At 40.6% G+C, this 17,912-nt stretch overlaps 1 protein-coding gene across 2 annotated transcripts in view; it reads left to right on the top strand.

The window, feature by feature from the left end:
- The window catches only part of SMTN (smoothelin), a 102,706-nt gene that overhangs the window by 70,735 nt on the left and 14,059 nt on the right, over positions 1-17,912 (top strand). For both annotated transcript variants that reach the window (XM_075276646.1, XM_075276647.1), the window contains exons 11-18: positions 3,346-3,498; positions 3,606-3,681; positions 5,886-6,050; positions 7,480-7,542; positions 9,624-9,684; positions 12,203-12,355; positions 15,860-15,983; positions 16,464-16,615. In XM_075276646.1, the coding sequence (XP_075132747.1) occupies positions 3,346-3,498; positions 3,606-3,681; positions 5,886-6,050; positions 7,480-7,542; positions 9,624-9,684; positions 12,203-12,355; positions 15,860-15,983; positions 16,464-16,615 (947 nt within the window). The remainder of the gene's footprint in view (positions 1-3,345; positions 3,499-3,605; positions 3,682-5,885; positions 6,051-7,479; positions 7,543-9,623; positions 9,685-12,202; positions 12,356-15,859; positions 15,984-16,463; positions 16,616-17,912) is intronic.

The following is a 17,912-nucleotide window of genomic DNA, read 5'->3' as shown; positions in this document are numbered from 1 at the left end:
TCGCTGGTTAGACTCCGTAGTAGATGGAATTTGACAACTCCTATATACATGCTGCTTTAAAGTTAAATAATAATAATAATAAGTGCAGCATGTCAAATATTCCTGCAAATTTCAACCTTTAGGTACTGCAAATTACTGCAAAATAAACACGTTTTTCAGTCTGCACAGTTTTCTTCTGCGGACTTTCTGCCCCTATTATACCTATATTAAAAACACCAGCATTTCCTGTATGTATAATTGACATACTGCAATTTTGGAAAACAGCATTTTCACTGTGGCTTGTTTTCTGCAATGTGTGGATGGGATTAGCCAGAATCTCCTCCACTTTTACAGGCACAGTAAAAGGCAGTGTTTTCACAACGCGAGGCCCCTGCTTTTCAATGCAAATGTTGAAAGCTATAGGTTGTGGTGGTCAGGTGAGCTGGAGAGAGGTCTGCAGGTGAGTAACAGTAAAAAAATCACCTGATTTCAGCCGCAGACATTCAACTGTGTTTTTGCTATGCTTGGTCTTGGCATCAGGATGAGATCACACATATTTTAGATGTTGTTGTTTTTTTTGTTTTTTGTTTTTGTTTTGTTTGTTTTGTTTTGTTTGTTTTTTTTTTTTTGGGGGGGGGGGGGTTATTCTTGCCAAATACAGGAGTGGCCACAAAACATTTAGCACCGTATTAGATTTAACTTTATATCTTCAGCTCCAGTCCTGGCTTTGACTTAGCTGCACATGTGAATAAAACCTTATAGGGTGCCCCTCTTCCTTCCCAAGCTGTTAATTAGGGGTATTTGCGGAAGCAATGCTCATAGGAGTGATCAAACTGCACAGCTATTTCAATGACTGCCTAATGTCTGGTTTAGCAACATAGTTGTTTTATTTTAAAAGATATTCCCATCTTAATTTGTGGTTAGAAGCTATACTATGAGTGTCTGATCAGTTCAGAGCCCACCTCTGAGATCTGCCTCAAGGACCAGGCCCATTTGCAGCCACTATGGAATGAGAGCCTTGCTTATTCAAGTCACTTGCATGGGAGTTTTGGTTGTCATACGCTAGGTTCACACCTGCGTTCTACTTTCCGTTCTGTGCTTTCCGTCTTCTGCATGCCAGAAGACGCAAAGCACAGACCGGGTCCGGCCGTGTCCAGATTAAAAAACCCGGTTTCGCGACGGAGAGCGCAAAACGCTCACTGCCGCTCACGGCCGGACATCTCTCTCACCCATTCAAATGAATGGGTGAGAGAGAATCCTGCAGGTTTCCGTATCCTGCCTCTGTTTTATGCAGGAAACGGAAACCTGCAGAACGGAGAGGGCAACGCTGATGTGAACGAGCCCTTAAAGGGGTATTCCCACGTCACATACTCACCAGTCTTTACTGCTGTAAAATCTTCTTTCTTCCTGGTTTCTTGCATCATTTGGTGGGCGGGGTTTTACAGCTGCCAATTAGCTCCGCCCCCAAATTAGCGTGTAGCTCCGCCCACCCATATTGGACTATGAAGTACAGGCAGCAGCAACTCCATTCTGTGTTACATACAGAGACTGCCTGTCTCTGCTATAATGAACACAATTGAATTAGCTAGCCTGATAACTGGGAGAACAGAAGACAGTTCAGAAATGAAAGCAGCTCCTCTCCCCTATCTGAGAGCAGGGAGCTAGGTCATGTAGTGTAGACACAGGAATAGCTAGATACACAGGCTGGCTCCCTGCACTTAGCCCCTCCTCCCTCCCCCCTGAGAGCAGCAGATACATAACTTGACTTTTGAGCAGATAAGTCAGGGCTGTGTCAATAATGAATTGAATAAAGTAAGATAGTGAACAAACAAAGCAGTTTTGCTGAAGCAGTGTATTTAGGAAAAGTCTTAAATTCACATTAGCAAGCAGTATAGATAGGATCCTTGTGATAGGACAACCCCTTTAAGTCCTGTACTGTTGAATGGAGAGACTACCTCCAGGTAGGATCCCTTTCTGGAAGTAGATGTGGTTTCCAGAGGTGGGAGTTGGTAATACCCTTTTAATGTCATACAAGCAGAGATGTGGGAAAATGAAAAGTAAACTGAGCACTGAACTATATGGTCATCTGGAGCCACCTCTTTGTACTCTTAGGACACTGTGACTAGGGGGAGGCTGCATTCTCATCTCCTTCTTTATAGCTGTGTGACAGGAGCACATCTAGTCATCCATCATAATTGTGACAGCAGTTTCTGTCCTAGACTTGTGTGAGGCAGCTCAGACAATTTTATCATGGTGACTGTATTCAGTCTCTCCCATTCACCGCTATTATCAGACTCTCACAAGTATTGCAGGCTCTTCAAACAGCTGGTCACCAGCAGTCCTGGGTGTCGTACCCCCCACTGATCTTTTATCGGTGACCTATTCTGAAAATGGGTTATCAATAAAAATGAACTGAAACAATCCTTTAAATTGAGATAGCATGTCATTCATTCACTTTACCATATAACTGCCCTAGAGTGGTATACTGTATAGAGATAGAAGCAGCAAGATAACTGGTGAGGAACTGACACATGGAATACATTTTATGGTGACTGGTAAAATTCCAGAAGCAATACTCCTATATAGAAAAACTTAGGGGTACATCATTGCTTATGAGGGAAAAGTCAGTCAGTGGAGGACACCCATCTCAATGTTTCTCAGACTGCTCACGTAAAGACTCTTGTATGTAAGTGTCATCTATAGTCCATTCCTGACAAAGCCACTCCCCTGGCGAAACACGCGTCGGGTGTGAGCTTTATTCCCTCCCTGTGCTGTGTATTTAGCTCCATATCCATCTCATATTTATCATCATGACTCTGGGTATGTGTTTGTTTTGCCTCTCCTATGTTACCTTATGATCATTATTGTTGCTTGTACATTTATTGTTTATGGCTTAACATCTTTACACATATTTACCAAACCGTGGGCTTTATATCTATACCATTTTATATTGAATTGTTCATTATATATTATTATATGTGTCTCAGTTATTTATAACATTTTGCTATATTATTGGTATGTTTTCTCTGATAGATCATAGGGAGTGAGGGCTTGGCATCAGGGTCACTGTTGTTACCGTTGTTACAGTGACCCTAGTTTGTCTTCTCCTATCTATATATTTTGTCATTGCTAATTATTTATAATAAAATTCTTTTTATTTTTTGGTATGTACTGTGTGTTCCCATATTCTTTTTGGGGTTAGATAATAGAAATATGTTTGGCAAATAAATTTCCCCCAGTTTAGGTTTTATTGCTTTCATTTCCATATTTGATTTTATATTTAATAAATATGGTGTTAATTTCTGGGTGTTTTATATAATAAATGTAGTATTACCTTACCTGACGTGATGGCCTTCTGTCTTGTAGGTTGAGCCAGAACCACCACAGCAGGGAAATCAGCAAGTTGAAGTATTTTTGCCAAGCACCACTGAAAGTGTCAAGGTTGTGCAAGAGAAAAAAGCGAAAGTGACAGCTGAAGAGCTGCGCGGTATAGAAGATGAGGATGTTCTTGATAAGATGGTGAGGCTGACACAGATCTGTGGATTAGTCCCAAGCTGTATAGGGGCATGGGAGTATATTGGAATCTCTTTATTTATGTATGGGGTGTGGGATTGTGTATTTTGCAGCTGGACGCCACAACAGACTTTGAAGAGAGGAGGGTAATCCGAACAGCAATGAGGGAGCTACGACAGAGAAAAAGAGGTACTGTATACATTTTAATGGTGCATGATGACATTTTTTACATCCGATAGATACTTTGATGGATATTCACAGTGAAAATGCAGAAAATTCCCCCAGCAGTTTGTAAAAAATGCAAATCTGAGTTCCATGATGTAATTAGGAAGCCAGTGCCTCAGGCATGCACACCAATAGAGGGCGCTGACTGAGAATGTGCAAGTCTATCTTCCATGATGTAGTTAGGAAGACAGAGCCTCAGTCAAGCAAACCTATAGAGGGCACTCCCTTTAACATCATGCCGACCTTCTCAGAGGCCTTTGTTTGCAATGATGTTGGGATTTTACCAGGTAGTCCCTCAGCCAAGGACAGCTGTTTCTATTGGTTTGCTTGACTGAGGCTCTGTCTTCCTAACTACATCATGGAAGATAGACTTGCACATTCTCAGTCACCGCCCTCTATTGGTGTACATGCCTGAGGCACTGGCTTCCTAATTACATCATGGAACTCAGATTTGCATATTCTTCCCATGTTCCTTTGCACAGTGGAGCGCTCATGGCTTAATAAGACTCCACACACCTAATTGGTGGTCTCTCCCTATGGAGTGACGATATCCCCTCAACTCAGTTTGTAAAATGAAACTTCCTCTACAGAATTGCGATGTTAAGGCATAACTAAATTTTCAAGAGGACTTTTGATTTTGGCAAGTTTTGTGTCATTAATTTTGAAATAAAGGTTAACAAATTTTGGCACCTTTCTGTGAAAGCTTTCTTCTTTTTTTTTTTTTTTTTTTAATTTTTTTTTTTTTTTTTATACTTTTTCCTTTGCCTCTCTATTGATAGCTTTCCCCTGCTTCTCACTTACTCACTGTATACGGAGTATGAGGCTGTAAAGTGAAGATGAGGGTGGGAGAGGGTCACTTCCAACAGTTATATCTCAGTCATTATAAAATGTAGAAACTCTCTTTTGGTGTCATCTGAAAGAGGAGAAGTGCAGTTCTACCTTTGTTTTGCAGAGAGATCACTGGTTAAAAACAGTCAAGAATGGGATATTTATATGTAACTGCATACAGTATCCAACAGTTTTCAACCAGTGATATCTCTGGAAATGATAAAGTTGCAACCTTAGTGTCATGAAAGAGAGGATCTCCTCTTTCATATGACTCCAAAAGCAAGATTACCCTTCCCCACCCTCATTTTCTCTTCATTTCACACAGTTCTGTACTCTGCATACAATAAGTAAAGGAGACTGCATTCATTAGAGAAGGAAGGAAGGGAAAGCGTGAAGAAAATGAAGGATTTCACGCAAAGGAGTCAACATTTGTTAAAGGGATCCAATCATAGAAACCCTTTTTTTATGAGTAACACGTCAGAATAGCCTTAAGAACAGCTATTCACCTCCTACCTTTCGTTGTCTTCTCCGTGCCACCGTTCGCCTACAATCCCGGTTCTTTTCGGTATGCAGATGAGTTCTTTCGCAGCACGGGGGGCGACCCCAATGCTGTGAGAGGACTCTCTCCAGCGCCGCCTCCACCTTCGTCAGCATCGTCATCTTCGTTATCTTCTTCCGGCGCAGGTTTCCAACATCTAGGCCTCGGGCCTTGGGCAGAGCAGACTGCACAATGCCCACAGGCCACAAGAAAATGGCCTGTTGCACAGTATTGGAAGTGGCCATATTCCCGTGGCCTGTGGGCATGCGCAGTCTGCTCTGCCTAAGGCCCGAGGCCTAGAAGTCGGAAACCTGCACCGGAAGAAGAGGACAAAGACGATGCTGCTGACGAAGATGGAGGCGGCGCTGGAGAGAGTTCTCTCGCAGCATTGGGGGCCGCCCCAGTGCTGTTTGAGCGATGGGGCCCGCCCCCAGTTCTGCGAAAGAACTCATTTGCATACTGACAAAAACTGGGATTGTAGGTGAATGGCGGCGCGGAAAGGACAACGAAAGGTAGGAGAGCAATAGCCCTTCTTAAGGCTATTCCGGCGTGTTACTCATAAAAGAAAAAAAAAGAAAAAAGGGCTTCTATGATAGGATCTCTAATATAGTTCAAAATTTATTAATGACACACATACTACCAGAAAATCAAACATTGTCTGAAAGTTTAGGTATGCTTTAATATTTTCCGTGTGATAAAATGCTCTGAGGTGTCTGGAATTGCAGTGCTAAACTTAGTTTCCTATATAAATTACAGTATTTGTATTGCATATATTTTATTGAACGTTTTGACTTCATGCTAGAACAACGGGAGAAAGAAAGGGAGCAACGCTTACAGGAACTAAAGAACAAGGAAAGGGAGTCCAGGATGGCACGGAGCACAGAGACAAGCTTACGGCAGACTGAAACCACAAATCATGGCTCAGCCATTAGCACCATAACTAAAACGCAGAGGTTGGTGCAGTCAAGTAAGTATTGAAGTGTCAACATGCCATACCTGATGTTTCTTTATGCAACAAGTAACATAATAGTCTCCATCTATGGTTGTTCTGTAGTAGGACTAAATTTTGTTGCCTTATTTTATTAATACCCAATATTGGAGGTTGCCTGTGGGCAGTGATACAGACACTGTTTGCTTATTAGGAATATACCGTATATACTCGAGTATAAGCCGACCCGAATATAAGCCGACCCCCCTAATTTTACCACAAAAAACTGGGAAAACTTATTGACTCGAGTATAAGCCTAGGGGGGGAAATGCAGCAGCTACTGGAAAATTTCAAAAATTAAAATGGTCGTAGTTTTTGGGTGCAGTAGATGCTGGGGAAGGGGAGGGGGTGTTTTGGTTGTCTGTCTGTCTGCCCCTTCCCTGAGCTTGAGGACTGTTTTTTTTTTTTTTTTTTCCCCCACTTGGAATTCAGCCTGGCTGAATATAGGGTATCTGCAGTGCTCCTATTAACCCCTTCCCGATGGAACAGGACTGCAGATCCCCTATATTCAGTAGACCGGGCACTGTCAGACACAGGGATACCTAATGTGTATGTGTTTCACAGTCATTTTCTACTTTTATATGTATTCTAGGGAAAGGAGGGATTAAGAACTTTTATTTTTTTTTATTTTTTGCACTATTTTATGGGAGATTCTATACATTGATATTGTGGCTGGTCATAAAACCCCCCTCACCCTCCAAAAAAAAAAAATATATATATATTTATTTTTTTTTTGCTGACTTGAGTATAAGCCGAGGGGGGCTTTTTCAGCACAAAAACTGGGCTGAAAAATTCGGCTTATACTCGAGTATATACAGTACCTATAGAAATGTGCTTTACAAGAGGTTGCCTGCTTCAGACAGTCTCTCATGATCTGCCACGCTTGTGCAATATTATAGGCATGTACATGCATTTATCGTGTTCTGTGCATTTATGTCTGAAATCTGGAATAAGTCTGCACTTGTTTTTCTGTAGACAAAAAGTAGAATCTTAGTAAAATGACCATAATAAAAGCACTCAAAGAATATAATAACTTTATTTATATACAACATATTCTGTAGCACTTTACAAATCAGAGAACACATGAACAGACAGTATGAGACATACAATATGACAAAGAAATAAACCTCTCAAACCGTGGTAGTGAGGCCCTGCTCACAAGAGCTTACATTCTATGAGGAGATAGGGGTTAAATCTAGGATGTATGTATTGACCTGCTTACACATGGGAGACAAGTTGTAGTTTTCATGCTATCACTTGTCTAACATAGTCACCTAAAATATTGCATTTCGTAATGCACGTTCTACTTCATTTCTCCCAAAATGCAGCAGCAGGTTTAGTTGTATCTGATGTGAAGCAAAATTGGCTTTTTAAATCTCTAAAATATGAATATTATTGTGTTCTACAGATGATGGCAGCAAAACATCAAGAACCACGACTGTTGAGGCCAGTTATGTAAAGCGATCAGAGAGTGAGTATATACAATATCCTATAATGCTATTTATGTTCTATTTGAATGACTTCTTACAAGGGCTAATTGCTTTCCAGACTTTGTGAAACAGCCACTATTAAAGTTTCTTATGTACTGTATTACAACTGTGGGATATCACAGGTCCTTTTTTTTTTTTTTTTTTTTTTTTTGTGTGAATTTTGGTTTTGCTCTCAAAGGCTATTTTATCCATAGAAATAAAACCAGATTATAGATGACTGATGGAAATAAGTAGATAAATTAATGCAAAACTCAGCTCAAATTATGTCATAGTTTCATGAAAATCAGGACTCGACTAAATTGCCTTTAATGTAGCAGAATTGCTTTTCAACCTTGTGTATTTTTCAAATACCGTATGTTTCCGGCGTATAAGACGACTGGGCGTATAAGACGACCCCCAACTTTTCCAGTTAAAATATAGAGTTTGGGATATACTCACCGTATAAGACTACCCCTCTTCTGTTGGGTACCTCTTTTTAATACATACTTACACCTTGGCATACTCTTTTTTTTTTTTTTTTTTTTTTTAATGCTTTTTTTATTTGCTTTCCAGTCCCGAATAGAGATGAGCGAATAGTTTCGAATGCCTTGCTTCCATAGGAATGAATAAACACCAAGGGGTTAAGAGCCAGCGTCGGCCGCTTCCATTCATTCCTATAGAGCGAGGTATTCGAAACTATAGTTTCGAATACTATTCGCTCATCTCTAGTCCCGAACCATCTTTTATGTAAAGGAGGGTTCACACTACCACTGCTGTCCACCCTGGCATTTCAGTCCTAAACCCCGGAGAAACTGGACAGGCGGCAGCTTGCCAGCAGTTTGCTTTACTACCCATACCCAGTGTATTGCCGTGTATGGGAGATTCTGTACATTACTATCACGGCTGGTCAGACTATCCACGATAGTAATATTGCTATGACAGGCCTGGGAGCCTTCAGTAGGCTCCCATCTGTCACTGGAACAGGTTGGCTCCTCCAACCTCGCCGCACAGGAGCCAGCCTGCAACTTTAAAGGTATGGGGACGGGGGGGGGCGCGGCCGGCCCGGGGGGTGTTTTTACACTTTGTGGACGGGAGGGGGGTTAAGTTTTAATGCCTGGAATCGGAGTACATTCTGATTGCCGGCATTAGCATCGGGCCTCCGCGTATAGCGGAGCGGTCGCCATTAGCTTTACATACCCGGTGGAGGCCGGGGCTGCAGCATCGCTCCATTCCTGCCACTGCAGGAAGCCAGTGGCGACAGGAAGGTTGCGATCCCGCTCCTCCACCCCCTGCCCCACCTTATACCCGGCGTATAAGACGACCCCCAACTTTTCAGAAAAGTTTGGGGGGTTAAAAAGTCGTCTTATACACAAGAAAATACGGTACCATATTAGACTTTATAAATGAAAGAAAAATTATATCATGGATTCTACGTTTAATATTGTCACAATTCTAATAGACAGCAACATATTTTGATTTGTGTTTTTATAAGTTATTTCATGCTTCCACAATTCACTGCTCTTTCTTTAAGAAGGAATCTTTGGGAATTTTAAGTTTTCCACCTTTCTTATTGACTCAGCTTTATATAAAAATCCTAAAATGACTCTTGTGTAATCTTGTATTGAGTAATTCTGTTGTTTAAGAGGTTGGCCAGGATATTTACCTTGTGGCCTATCCCTAGGATTGACCACAAATATCTGATCAGTGGGGGTCTATAGCTGGTGCCCACACAGATCAGCTGTTCAGGGATATATCCAGTCTTGTACTATACACAGCACATATCCAAAAGTAGATGGTTCTGCGTCACTGCAGATCAGCATCTGTTCACTTCGGTGGCACCCAAAGTCAACTTCTTTTGCTGTGTGCAGTATAGTTATGGGATTCAACATCGAATAGCTGATCCAAGCAGGGGCCAGCTACCTGCCTACCATTAAAAAAATTTTTTTAAAAAAAATCCTGTTACCCCCTTTCCTTTTTATTGGCTGTATAAAACCATGGTTAAAAATGTCTATCCCACACATGTATACTGGTCCTGACTCGACACGGTTTCATCAATATACTTAAGGACAATTTATAATTGCAGATGGAGGAACGCTTGTTCAGACAAAGTCTTCATTTAGCGCTACATCTAAGAAGGTTGGAAGGTAAAGCTCTGATTTTTCATTATGAAATGTTTTAACTATGCTGGCTCAATGTTCTTTCAAAAGAAATTCATACACATTAGAATCAAAAATCAGCAAATCTATAAAAAAAAAAAAAAAAAAAAAAAAAAAAAAATTATTAAAAAGTATTTTTTTTTCCATTAGTCAGCTATTGCTCTGTAATAGTAAGTTCAGTCACTTATGACACTTTGACAAAGTACATCTTCCAAAGATTTCAGTTTCCTTATTACTGAATCAGTTGTTAAATTTCTAGCACTTGCTTAGCATAATTATTAAAGCAACGCTCTGGCATTTTTGTTTATTAAAAAAAAGTCTAAAATGAAGTCCAGAAGATTATCATCAAAGTAGATTCAATATCTGCTAGTGCTGATGTCATCATACATGTCTAGCACCCGTATCCCCAAGACACGATAGATCTTATAAAGCTATATACCAGCCAATACCTTAGACTCAAAGGATGATATCAGCACAGATCCTGAAAGCTACACAAACTGCGGCTGATAACAATAAGAGAGGTAATGGGGCATGGTGACCCAACTGAGTTGTATGCAAGAGAGGCCTAAAGGGAACAGATTGGGAGGGAAAGGGAGGCAGGTTGGCAGAAGAATAGGCTGCCAAGACCTTGATAAATCTGAGGCCCCACAGCAAATCTTCCTAGAAAAAGAGCCCATGTTGTGATCATATGACTCGATAAAGACTGTGTAAGCATGATAAGGAAAGACTATTGTTTCTATTGAGGGCATGGTTTTTCAGGTCATCACCAGTTTGTTGCTTAAATTTGCAGAACATCTCATTTTATATCTCCTTTATTATTGACCTAATATATGCATAATACTTCTGGTGACATACCTCCTAATCCTGGGCCACTCCGGCAAATCTTATTCACTCCTGCTCTCTCCGGTGCACTATGGAACACCCGCTCCACATGCAATAAACTGGACTACAGACGCCACTGCCGCTTTCTATAATACCACCATTACCTCAGCCCTTTCACAAACACCAGAGCCTGACGGATCAATAGACAAACCTGGCACACCAACCTGAATAAAATACTGAGATGTCCCTCACGGGTTGCAGAACACTTCTGGAAGAAAAGCCACTCCCAGGAGGATTTCCTCAGTTATAAAGAGGCAGTTCTCACATTCTTCCCAACTACTCGGGGCTTTTCATCCTTAACCTATTTCTCCACCATCACTGACGAAAAGCTCTCCACTCTAATCTCCAAATCCCACCTCGCCTCCTGCGCGCTTGACCTGATCCAGTCACATCCCATCCCCAAACTCACTGAAGTCATCACCCCAGGCCTAACCCATCTCTTCAACCTATCCCTAGCCAATGGATCCTTCCCTTCCGCCTTCAAACATGCCACAGTCACTCCTATACTTAAGACACCATCCCTCGACCTGTTATCTCCGATGCCACTCAAATATATCTGTCTGGACCAGACATTACCTCTCTGTTGATCAGAGTTCCAGATTGTTTAGTGGCCGTAGCCTCCTTTCTGTCCTCCCGCTTTCTCAACCTCAACATGGAGAAAACAGAGTTCATAATCTTCACCTCCCCTTATACGGCCCCTCTACCTGACCCATCTATCAAAGATAACAGAACCATGCTTTCCCCTGTCCCATGGGTCCGATGTCTTGGGATAACCCTGGACTCCGGCCTACCCTTCAAATCGCACGTTCAAACCCTCAACACTTCCTGCCGCCTCCAACTCAAGAACATCCATCGAATCTGCTCCTTCCTCACCCCAGAAACCGCTAAGATGCTAGACCATGCCCTCATAATGTCGCGGTTAGATTACTGCAACACCCTTCTCCATGGACTCCCATCAAACACGCTCGCCCCCCTCCAGTCCACCTTAAACTGCGCTGCTCACTTAATTCACCTTGCCCCCCCCCCCATTCTTCATCGGCTGCACCGCTCTATCAATCCCTTTACTGGCTACCCGTTGCCCAGTGAATTGAGTTCAAGTTACTAACGTTAACATACTGTAGATAGCTATCCACAACCTGTCCCCTCCATATATCTCTAACCTAATCTCCCGCTACCTGCCCACACGTAACCTCAGATCCTCCAAAGACCTCCTACTCCTCTGGTCTCATCTGCTCCTCACACAACCATCTCCAAGATTTCCCCCATACTCTGGAATTCCTTACCAAGACACATAAGACTGACTTCCACAATCACAGGCTTCAAGAAGGCTCTGAAGACTCATCTATTCAGGAAGGCCTACAATCTCCAATAACACTACTGTCACCACACCGCCATCTGAACAGCCTCTCACCTTCTGTCTCTATCCCTCTTCGCTCATGGAATGTGAGCCCTTGCGGGCAGCGCCCTCTACCCCACTGTGCCAGTCGGTCATTGTTAGTATTATATTTGTCTGTATATTTTGTGTACTGTTTGTAAACCCCCAAAGGTAAAGCACCATGGAATTAATGGTGCTATATAAACAAACAACAATAATGTTTAGAACATGTTAACTGTTGTGTTGCAGTGTTTTTGATCGAGAAGATGATGGTGTGGCTGCCTTGGAGAGGAGGCAAGCTGAAAGGAAGAAAGAGCTCATGAAAACTCAAAGTCTTCCTAAAACGCCAGCTAACCAGGCTCGCAAGGCCATGATTGAGAAACTGGAAAAAGATAGTGGAAGGTATTGAGATTTAGATGTTCCTATTCTTCAACTTTGCATATATGTTTTTGCTTTTTCACTTATGTTAAAGGAGTTTTCCAAACTCACTGTCCAGCAGTCTGCCTGCAGTCTCTTCTTTTTTTTTTTTTTTTTTTCAAATTTATTTTTATTGAAAATATTTTTTAAGAACACAAACAAGAAATTTATAGCAACAGTTTAGAAATATAAAACCGTATAACAAGGGTAAGGTGTAACAGTGGTAGCACCACAGTATGGTAGGGTAGTGAGTGAAAAAAGAAGAGAGGACAATATTGAATCATATTTCCGATTGTCCTAACCAAATTTTAAAGGTAATACATTCGGTGGAAAGGAGGAAAGAAAAGCGGGATATCAGGCAAATATGCTCGTCTATATTCCTATGTATACTCTATGGAAGGAAGGCTTTGAATGTACCCAAAAAGTTACTATATTAGAGGAAAGTAGCTGGGTTCCAGAGTTGCCATTTCTCTTTTTCTAGTAACCATCGTTTCTTTTGTGAGGCAAATTTTAATTCCAAATCTTTTGCACCATTAACTCTTTCTCTGACTTCGGAGATGTGCAGGGGTTTTGAACTTTTCCAGGAAGATGCAATAATGCTTCTAGATGCCAGTATAATATGGGAGACGACTGTAGCAGTGTGTTTTTGTAGAAGATCAGTGTTGAGGAAGCATAGTGCTAGACTTGGAGTAGGTGTTAGGTGAAGGTTAAGTGAGTTGTTGAGAGCAGAAAAAACAGTAAGCCAAAAAGTGTGAACTATAGGGCAGGACCACCAGGCGTGAAAATAAGTACCTTTATTACCGCATCCTCTCCAGCATAGATCAGGATAGTTTAGATCCATTTTGGCCAGCTTATCGGGCGTAATGTGCCAACGTAATAGAATCTTACGAGACAGTTCAATATGGTGCATGCCCTTAGATATGCGATTCGTCCACATGAAGGCTTTGTGCCATAATGAGAGATCAAACACTTGTTCCAAGTCGGTTTCCCAACGCATAATATATTTAGGTTTTGCATCATCACTGGGTGTGGTGAGATTTCCATAAAAGAGTGAGATCCCCCCAGAAGATTTCTTAGAGTTCATGAAAAATAGATAGGCAGTTCTAGGGAAGGTGTAGGTGGTGAACTGGTGAGACGCTAAGGCGTGACGGATTTGTAGGTATTTGAAGAAGTCTCTATTTGGTATATGAAACTTCGAGGTTAGAAATGCAAAAGGAACCAAGGAACCACCATCCAGTATGTCAGCGATATTTCGGATTCCTTTATCTTCCCATGTGGTGAGGTCAAGATCAGGGACAATGGTGTAAAGATAACGGATTGGCAGAGAGGTCACTGGTATTGTATCCATCTTTGGAGTCATTTTAGAGTAAGTTACCCACGCATTACATGTAGCTTTAACACTATATAAGCTAGGGGAGGAGGGTTTAGCAAGAGTTATGTTATCCACTTCGTTCTTTGGTGTTAGAAGGCGGATGGAGTGTCCGTGAATATAGAAGTCTTCTATCTGTGACCATCTGTTTTTTGGTTGACGCCACCAAGACTTAGCTTGGTCTAGTAAGGATGCTATCTAGTACTTACGTATGTCCGGCAGCCCCATGCCTCCGACCTTCCAGGACATAGTCATAGTGTTGATATTAATTCTGGGTTTCTTATAGCTCCAGATAAAATTATTTAGTGCTTTTTGGATATTGTTAAAGAAGGAAATAGGAATGTGTATTGGAAGTGTTCTGAGCTGATACAAAATTATAGGAAGAACTAACATTTTAAGGATGGAGATTCTGCCTATCCAGGATAGAGGTAGTTTGTGATAACAATCCAGTTTCTTCTTAACCGTGTCTAATAAGTGCGGAAAGTTTTCTTTATAGAGGATGGAACTAGGGGATGTCAGGTTAATACCTAAGTATTTAATCTATTTTTCGTTCCATTGAAAGGCAGACATGGTTAAAAGCTTGGTTCTGCAAGAGTTAGAGACACCCAGGTTAAGAATATGCGATTTGTTTTCATTGACCTTGTAATAGGACACGTTGCCGAAAAGTTTAAGCGTTTGTTGGATTATAGGGAGGGATTTAACAGGGTCGGTAATGGCTAAAATGATGTCATCGGCATACAGGCCAATCTTGTGGGTGGTCTTCCCTACTTTAAGACCCGAGATGTTTTGATTTTGTCTTATATGCTCTGCTAGTGGTTCCATAATCAAAGCAAAGATGATAGGAGATAATGGACATCCCTGACGGGTGCCATTTGTGATAGTAAATTTATCTGAAATATAGCCCGAGTTGTATACTCTGCCCGAGGGGTTGGAATAAAGTGCAAGAATAGCGTCTTGGATGTTTCCGGTAAATCCGAATTTTGTCAATACTTTTTTCAGGAAATACCAATGCACTCTATCAAACGCCTTCTCTGCATCTAAGGCCAGAAGCAGAGAAGGCGTTTGGGTCAGTTCTGCATGTTGAATTAGGTCTATAAACCTGCGTGTACCATCTGTTGTTTGTCTGCCAGCAATAAATCCTACCTGGTCTGGATGAATGATAGTTGGCATTATTGATACTAATCTTTTAGCTAGTATTTTTGCAAAAATCTTTACATCGGTGTTTAAGAGCGATATGGGGCGAAAGTTCGCTGGGATGATCGGGTCTTTGCCCGGTTTTGGGAGTGATGAGTGTAGCTGATAGCATCTCTTCTGGGAATTCTTTTTTATTAATCGCTTCATTAAACATCGATGTCAAGTGGGGTGCTAGCAGGTCTGCAAATTTTTTGTAGTAGCCATTCGTAAATCTGCAGTCTCTTCTTTTCACTTTCTATCTTTCTCCCCGCCACTACCCCCCCCCTTCCTCAGCTAGTTGAATGGGACACTGTGAAGTATCACAATACTTATGCAGATTAGATAATATGCATATGTTTGTAAAGAACAGGCTCCGTGTTATCTGTGTGTTTACATAGAGAGATAACAGATAGGGCTTTATCAGCAAACTGCAATTAACTGAACTGACTGTCTTGCCTAACAGTTAGTGAGTGATATCACTTGTCCTATAGGTCCATGGTTATAGCATCGCTGTGTAAACAATGGGAGGAATAAGTTCACATAGCAGGAGAACAAAGCTGCATTTCTAAAGCAATATATTTAGGAAATGTCTTCAAATTACATAAGCTACCAGTATAGGTAGGATCCTTGTGATGGAACAACCACTTTAATAATGGGTGTGTTTACCTTTTTTTCAGTTTATCTATATTTTATTTATATCTATATCTTACAGGATAATTCATTGAAAACTGCTGATATTCTTCCTATTTCAAATGTAGCACTCTTCTCAACCTGAACCCCTAAAAGTTAAACTTTGTCAAATTTCTATGTTGACAAGTTGCTCTCAGACAATGAAATAGGAAGGACCTCGAGACTTCATATTTATTTCTTAGCTGTGTTTGTTTGGATTTAATAAGTAAATGTATCCTATTTCATTTCTAATGCTTCATGACCATTTTATTTTGTAGTCCATCAAATCCAGCTTTTTCCAAAGTTGCCACCCCACGGACTGCAGCCTTTGGTGTTCCTAATGCCAACAGTATCAAACAGATGTTGTTAGACTGGTGCAAAGCAAAAACTAGAGGTTATGAAGTAAGTGTTGGGCTACATCTAAAGAAGATCAAACAATGTTGGGATATTATAATTTGGTCGCAAAACAAACAAAAAAAGGAAAATAAAACGTAGACCAGTGAGCTTATTTCTTTGTAACACAGGCAATGTTACAAAGCTGGAACATTATGAGCTAAGACAGACACAAAATGTGTGTTACCAGTAGAACCAATAAGATCACTTATTGCAAACCTGCTCTAGTAATAGGATTGCTGGAGTCTTATTTGTTGCTGTTGCGAACTCCTATATACAGTAGAGTATCATTGATGCATTTGCCCCAGTATGGGTGTACAAGGCCCTATCTGTTTTTTTATTCAGCTAGATCAATAAGAGAATTGTGTACACGTTCATGTCCATGGGATTTTGTGCGTATATGTGTGTCTTATCAAAGCTGTTTACCTAGTGCTCCATTTAAGTCTTTGGGGTTTATGTGACTGACCTTTGGCATGTATTCTCTTCTAGCATGTGGACATCCAAAACTTTTCTTCCAGCTGGAGTGATGGAATGGCGTTTTGTGCCTTGGTCCATAATTTCTTCCCAGAGGCATTTGACTACAACCAGCTTAGTCCACAAAACAGGAGACAGAATTTTGACTTGGCATTCTCTGCTGCAGAGTATGTATTAAATTCTTTGCTTTATATTCCATTTCAGTGATAACTGTTACTGTTGTCAAATCTATGAATACGTTAGAATTATTAGTGAAAATGGCAGCTGTATTCTAATAGGTCACTGTTCTTATATAAATCTGTTAAGCTTTATTTGTGCACGTTTCTTTGTTTTAGGATTTCTCAGTTTCTATTTCTTAGGGGTTTATTCATCATAAGACTACATATGTATTTTCTTCTTCTAAAGGCATGTTCAACAAATTGCACAGGAAAGACTATGCAACGTATGCATTTCTCTGCACAAGCAATATAACTTTTGTTAATATGTTCAGGGGAGAATTATGGGGGAGGGAAAAAACAAAAAAAATGCCACAGTTGGTGGTTATCTGGATTTATTGGGGCAGAGGTTTATCTGATTGGTTAGTATTGTGCTTCGTTGCAGACGTTTGCATATATCTTTTCATGATGCCAGTACCATAGCTTATCATTTTATAACTTCTCCTTTTTAATTTTGCGCTGTAACATTTCTTTTTTTCTTCCATATACAAGATTGACCCAAATCTCTTATTGATATTGTTAACTGGCTTTATTTCTGCTTTTTGTGATAACTACTTTTTCCTAGTTTTTCTTGTGGCTGTTAGTATAGAAAATGCATCTAATTATTATGCTTCTCTTTTGTCCATTGGTATCTGGAGTAACAACACTAATATATGGATTGCATTGGACTTGGTACTTCTTAATTTGGGGAAATGAGACAGTTCCCTGGGGTGGTAAATAGTAGTAGTGGCACTATATGTAGACAGAACTTCACTTCTGTGCCATGTTTTCACTGCTGATCCTCTGCTTGGTGATGGCTTATTCCATGGCACTAACTCTTATCTCTCTGTTCTGGCTTTTCTGCAGCTAATACATTCTTAAGCAAGTACTAAGCATGCTAACTGGTGTTATATACTCAATTTACATTCTACATTTGTACAGTGCATACATTTATATGGAATTGTGCTGCACATATTATGTTGATGCCTTTTATTGTCCCTGTTTTATGTATATATGAATCCCTAATCTCCTTGTTTTGGCTTAAATACCATGTCTTATTCCTAAATATGGGTACATTGCTCTAACTATATAAATGATGTAGTTGTTTTAATCTGAAAGTGTCCTTGGAATCTATTTTAGTGCAGTTTTAGACATATAAAAATTTAAAAACATTTAAAAATTTGCTTATATTATGGATGCAAGTTTTAGAACTTGGACTAACTGCATCATATGGATTTATGATCCTGGCTGTCCAGTTCATCAGACCCTT

Source organism: Leptodactylus fuscus, chromosome 1 (assembly GCF_031893055.1).
Source record: "Leptodactylus fuscus isolate aLepFus1 chromosome 1, aLepFus1.hap2, whole genome shotgun sequence".
NCBI lineage: Eukaryota > Metazoa > Chordata > Amphibia > Anura > Leptodactylidae > Leptodactylus > Leptodactylus fuscus.
The sequence above is the reverse complement of the archived record's forward strand: the minus strand, read 5'-3'. Positions and strand labels throughout refer to the sequence as shown.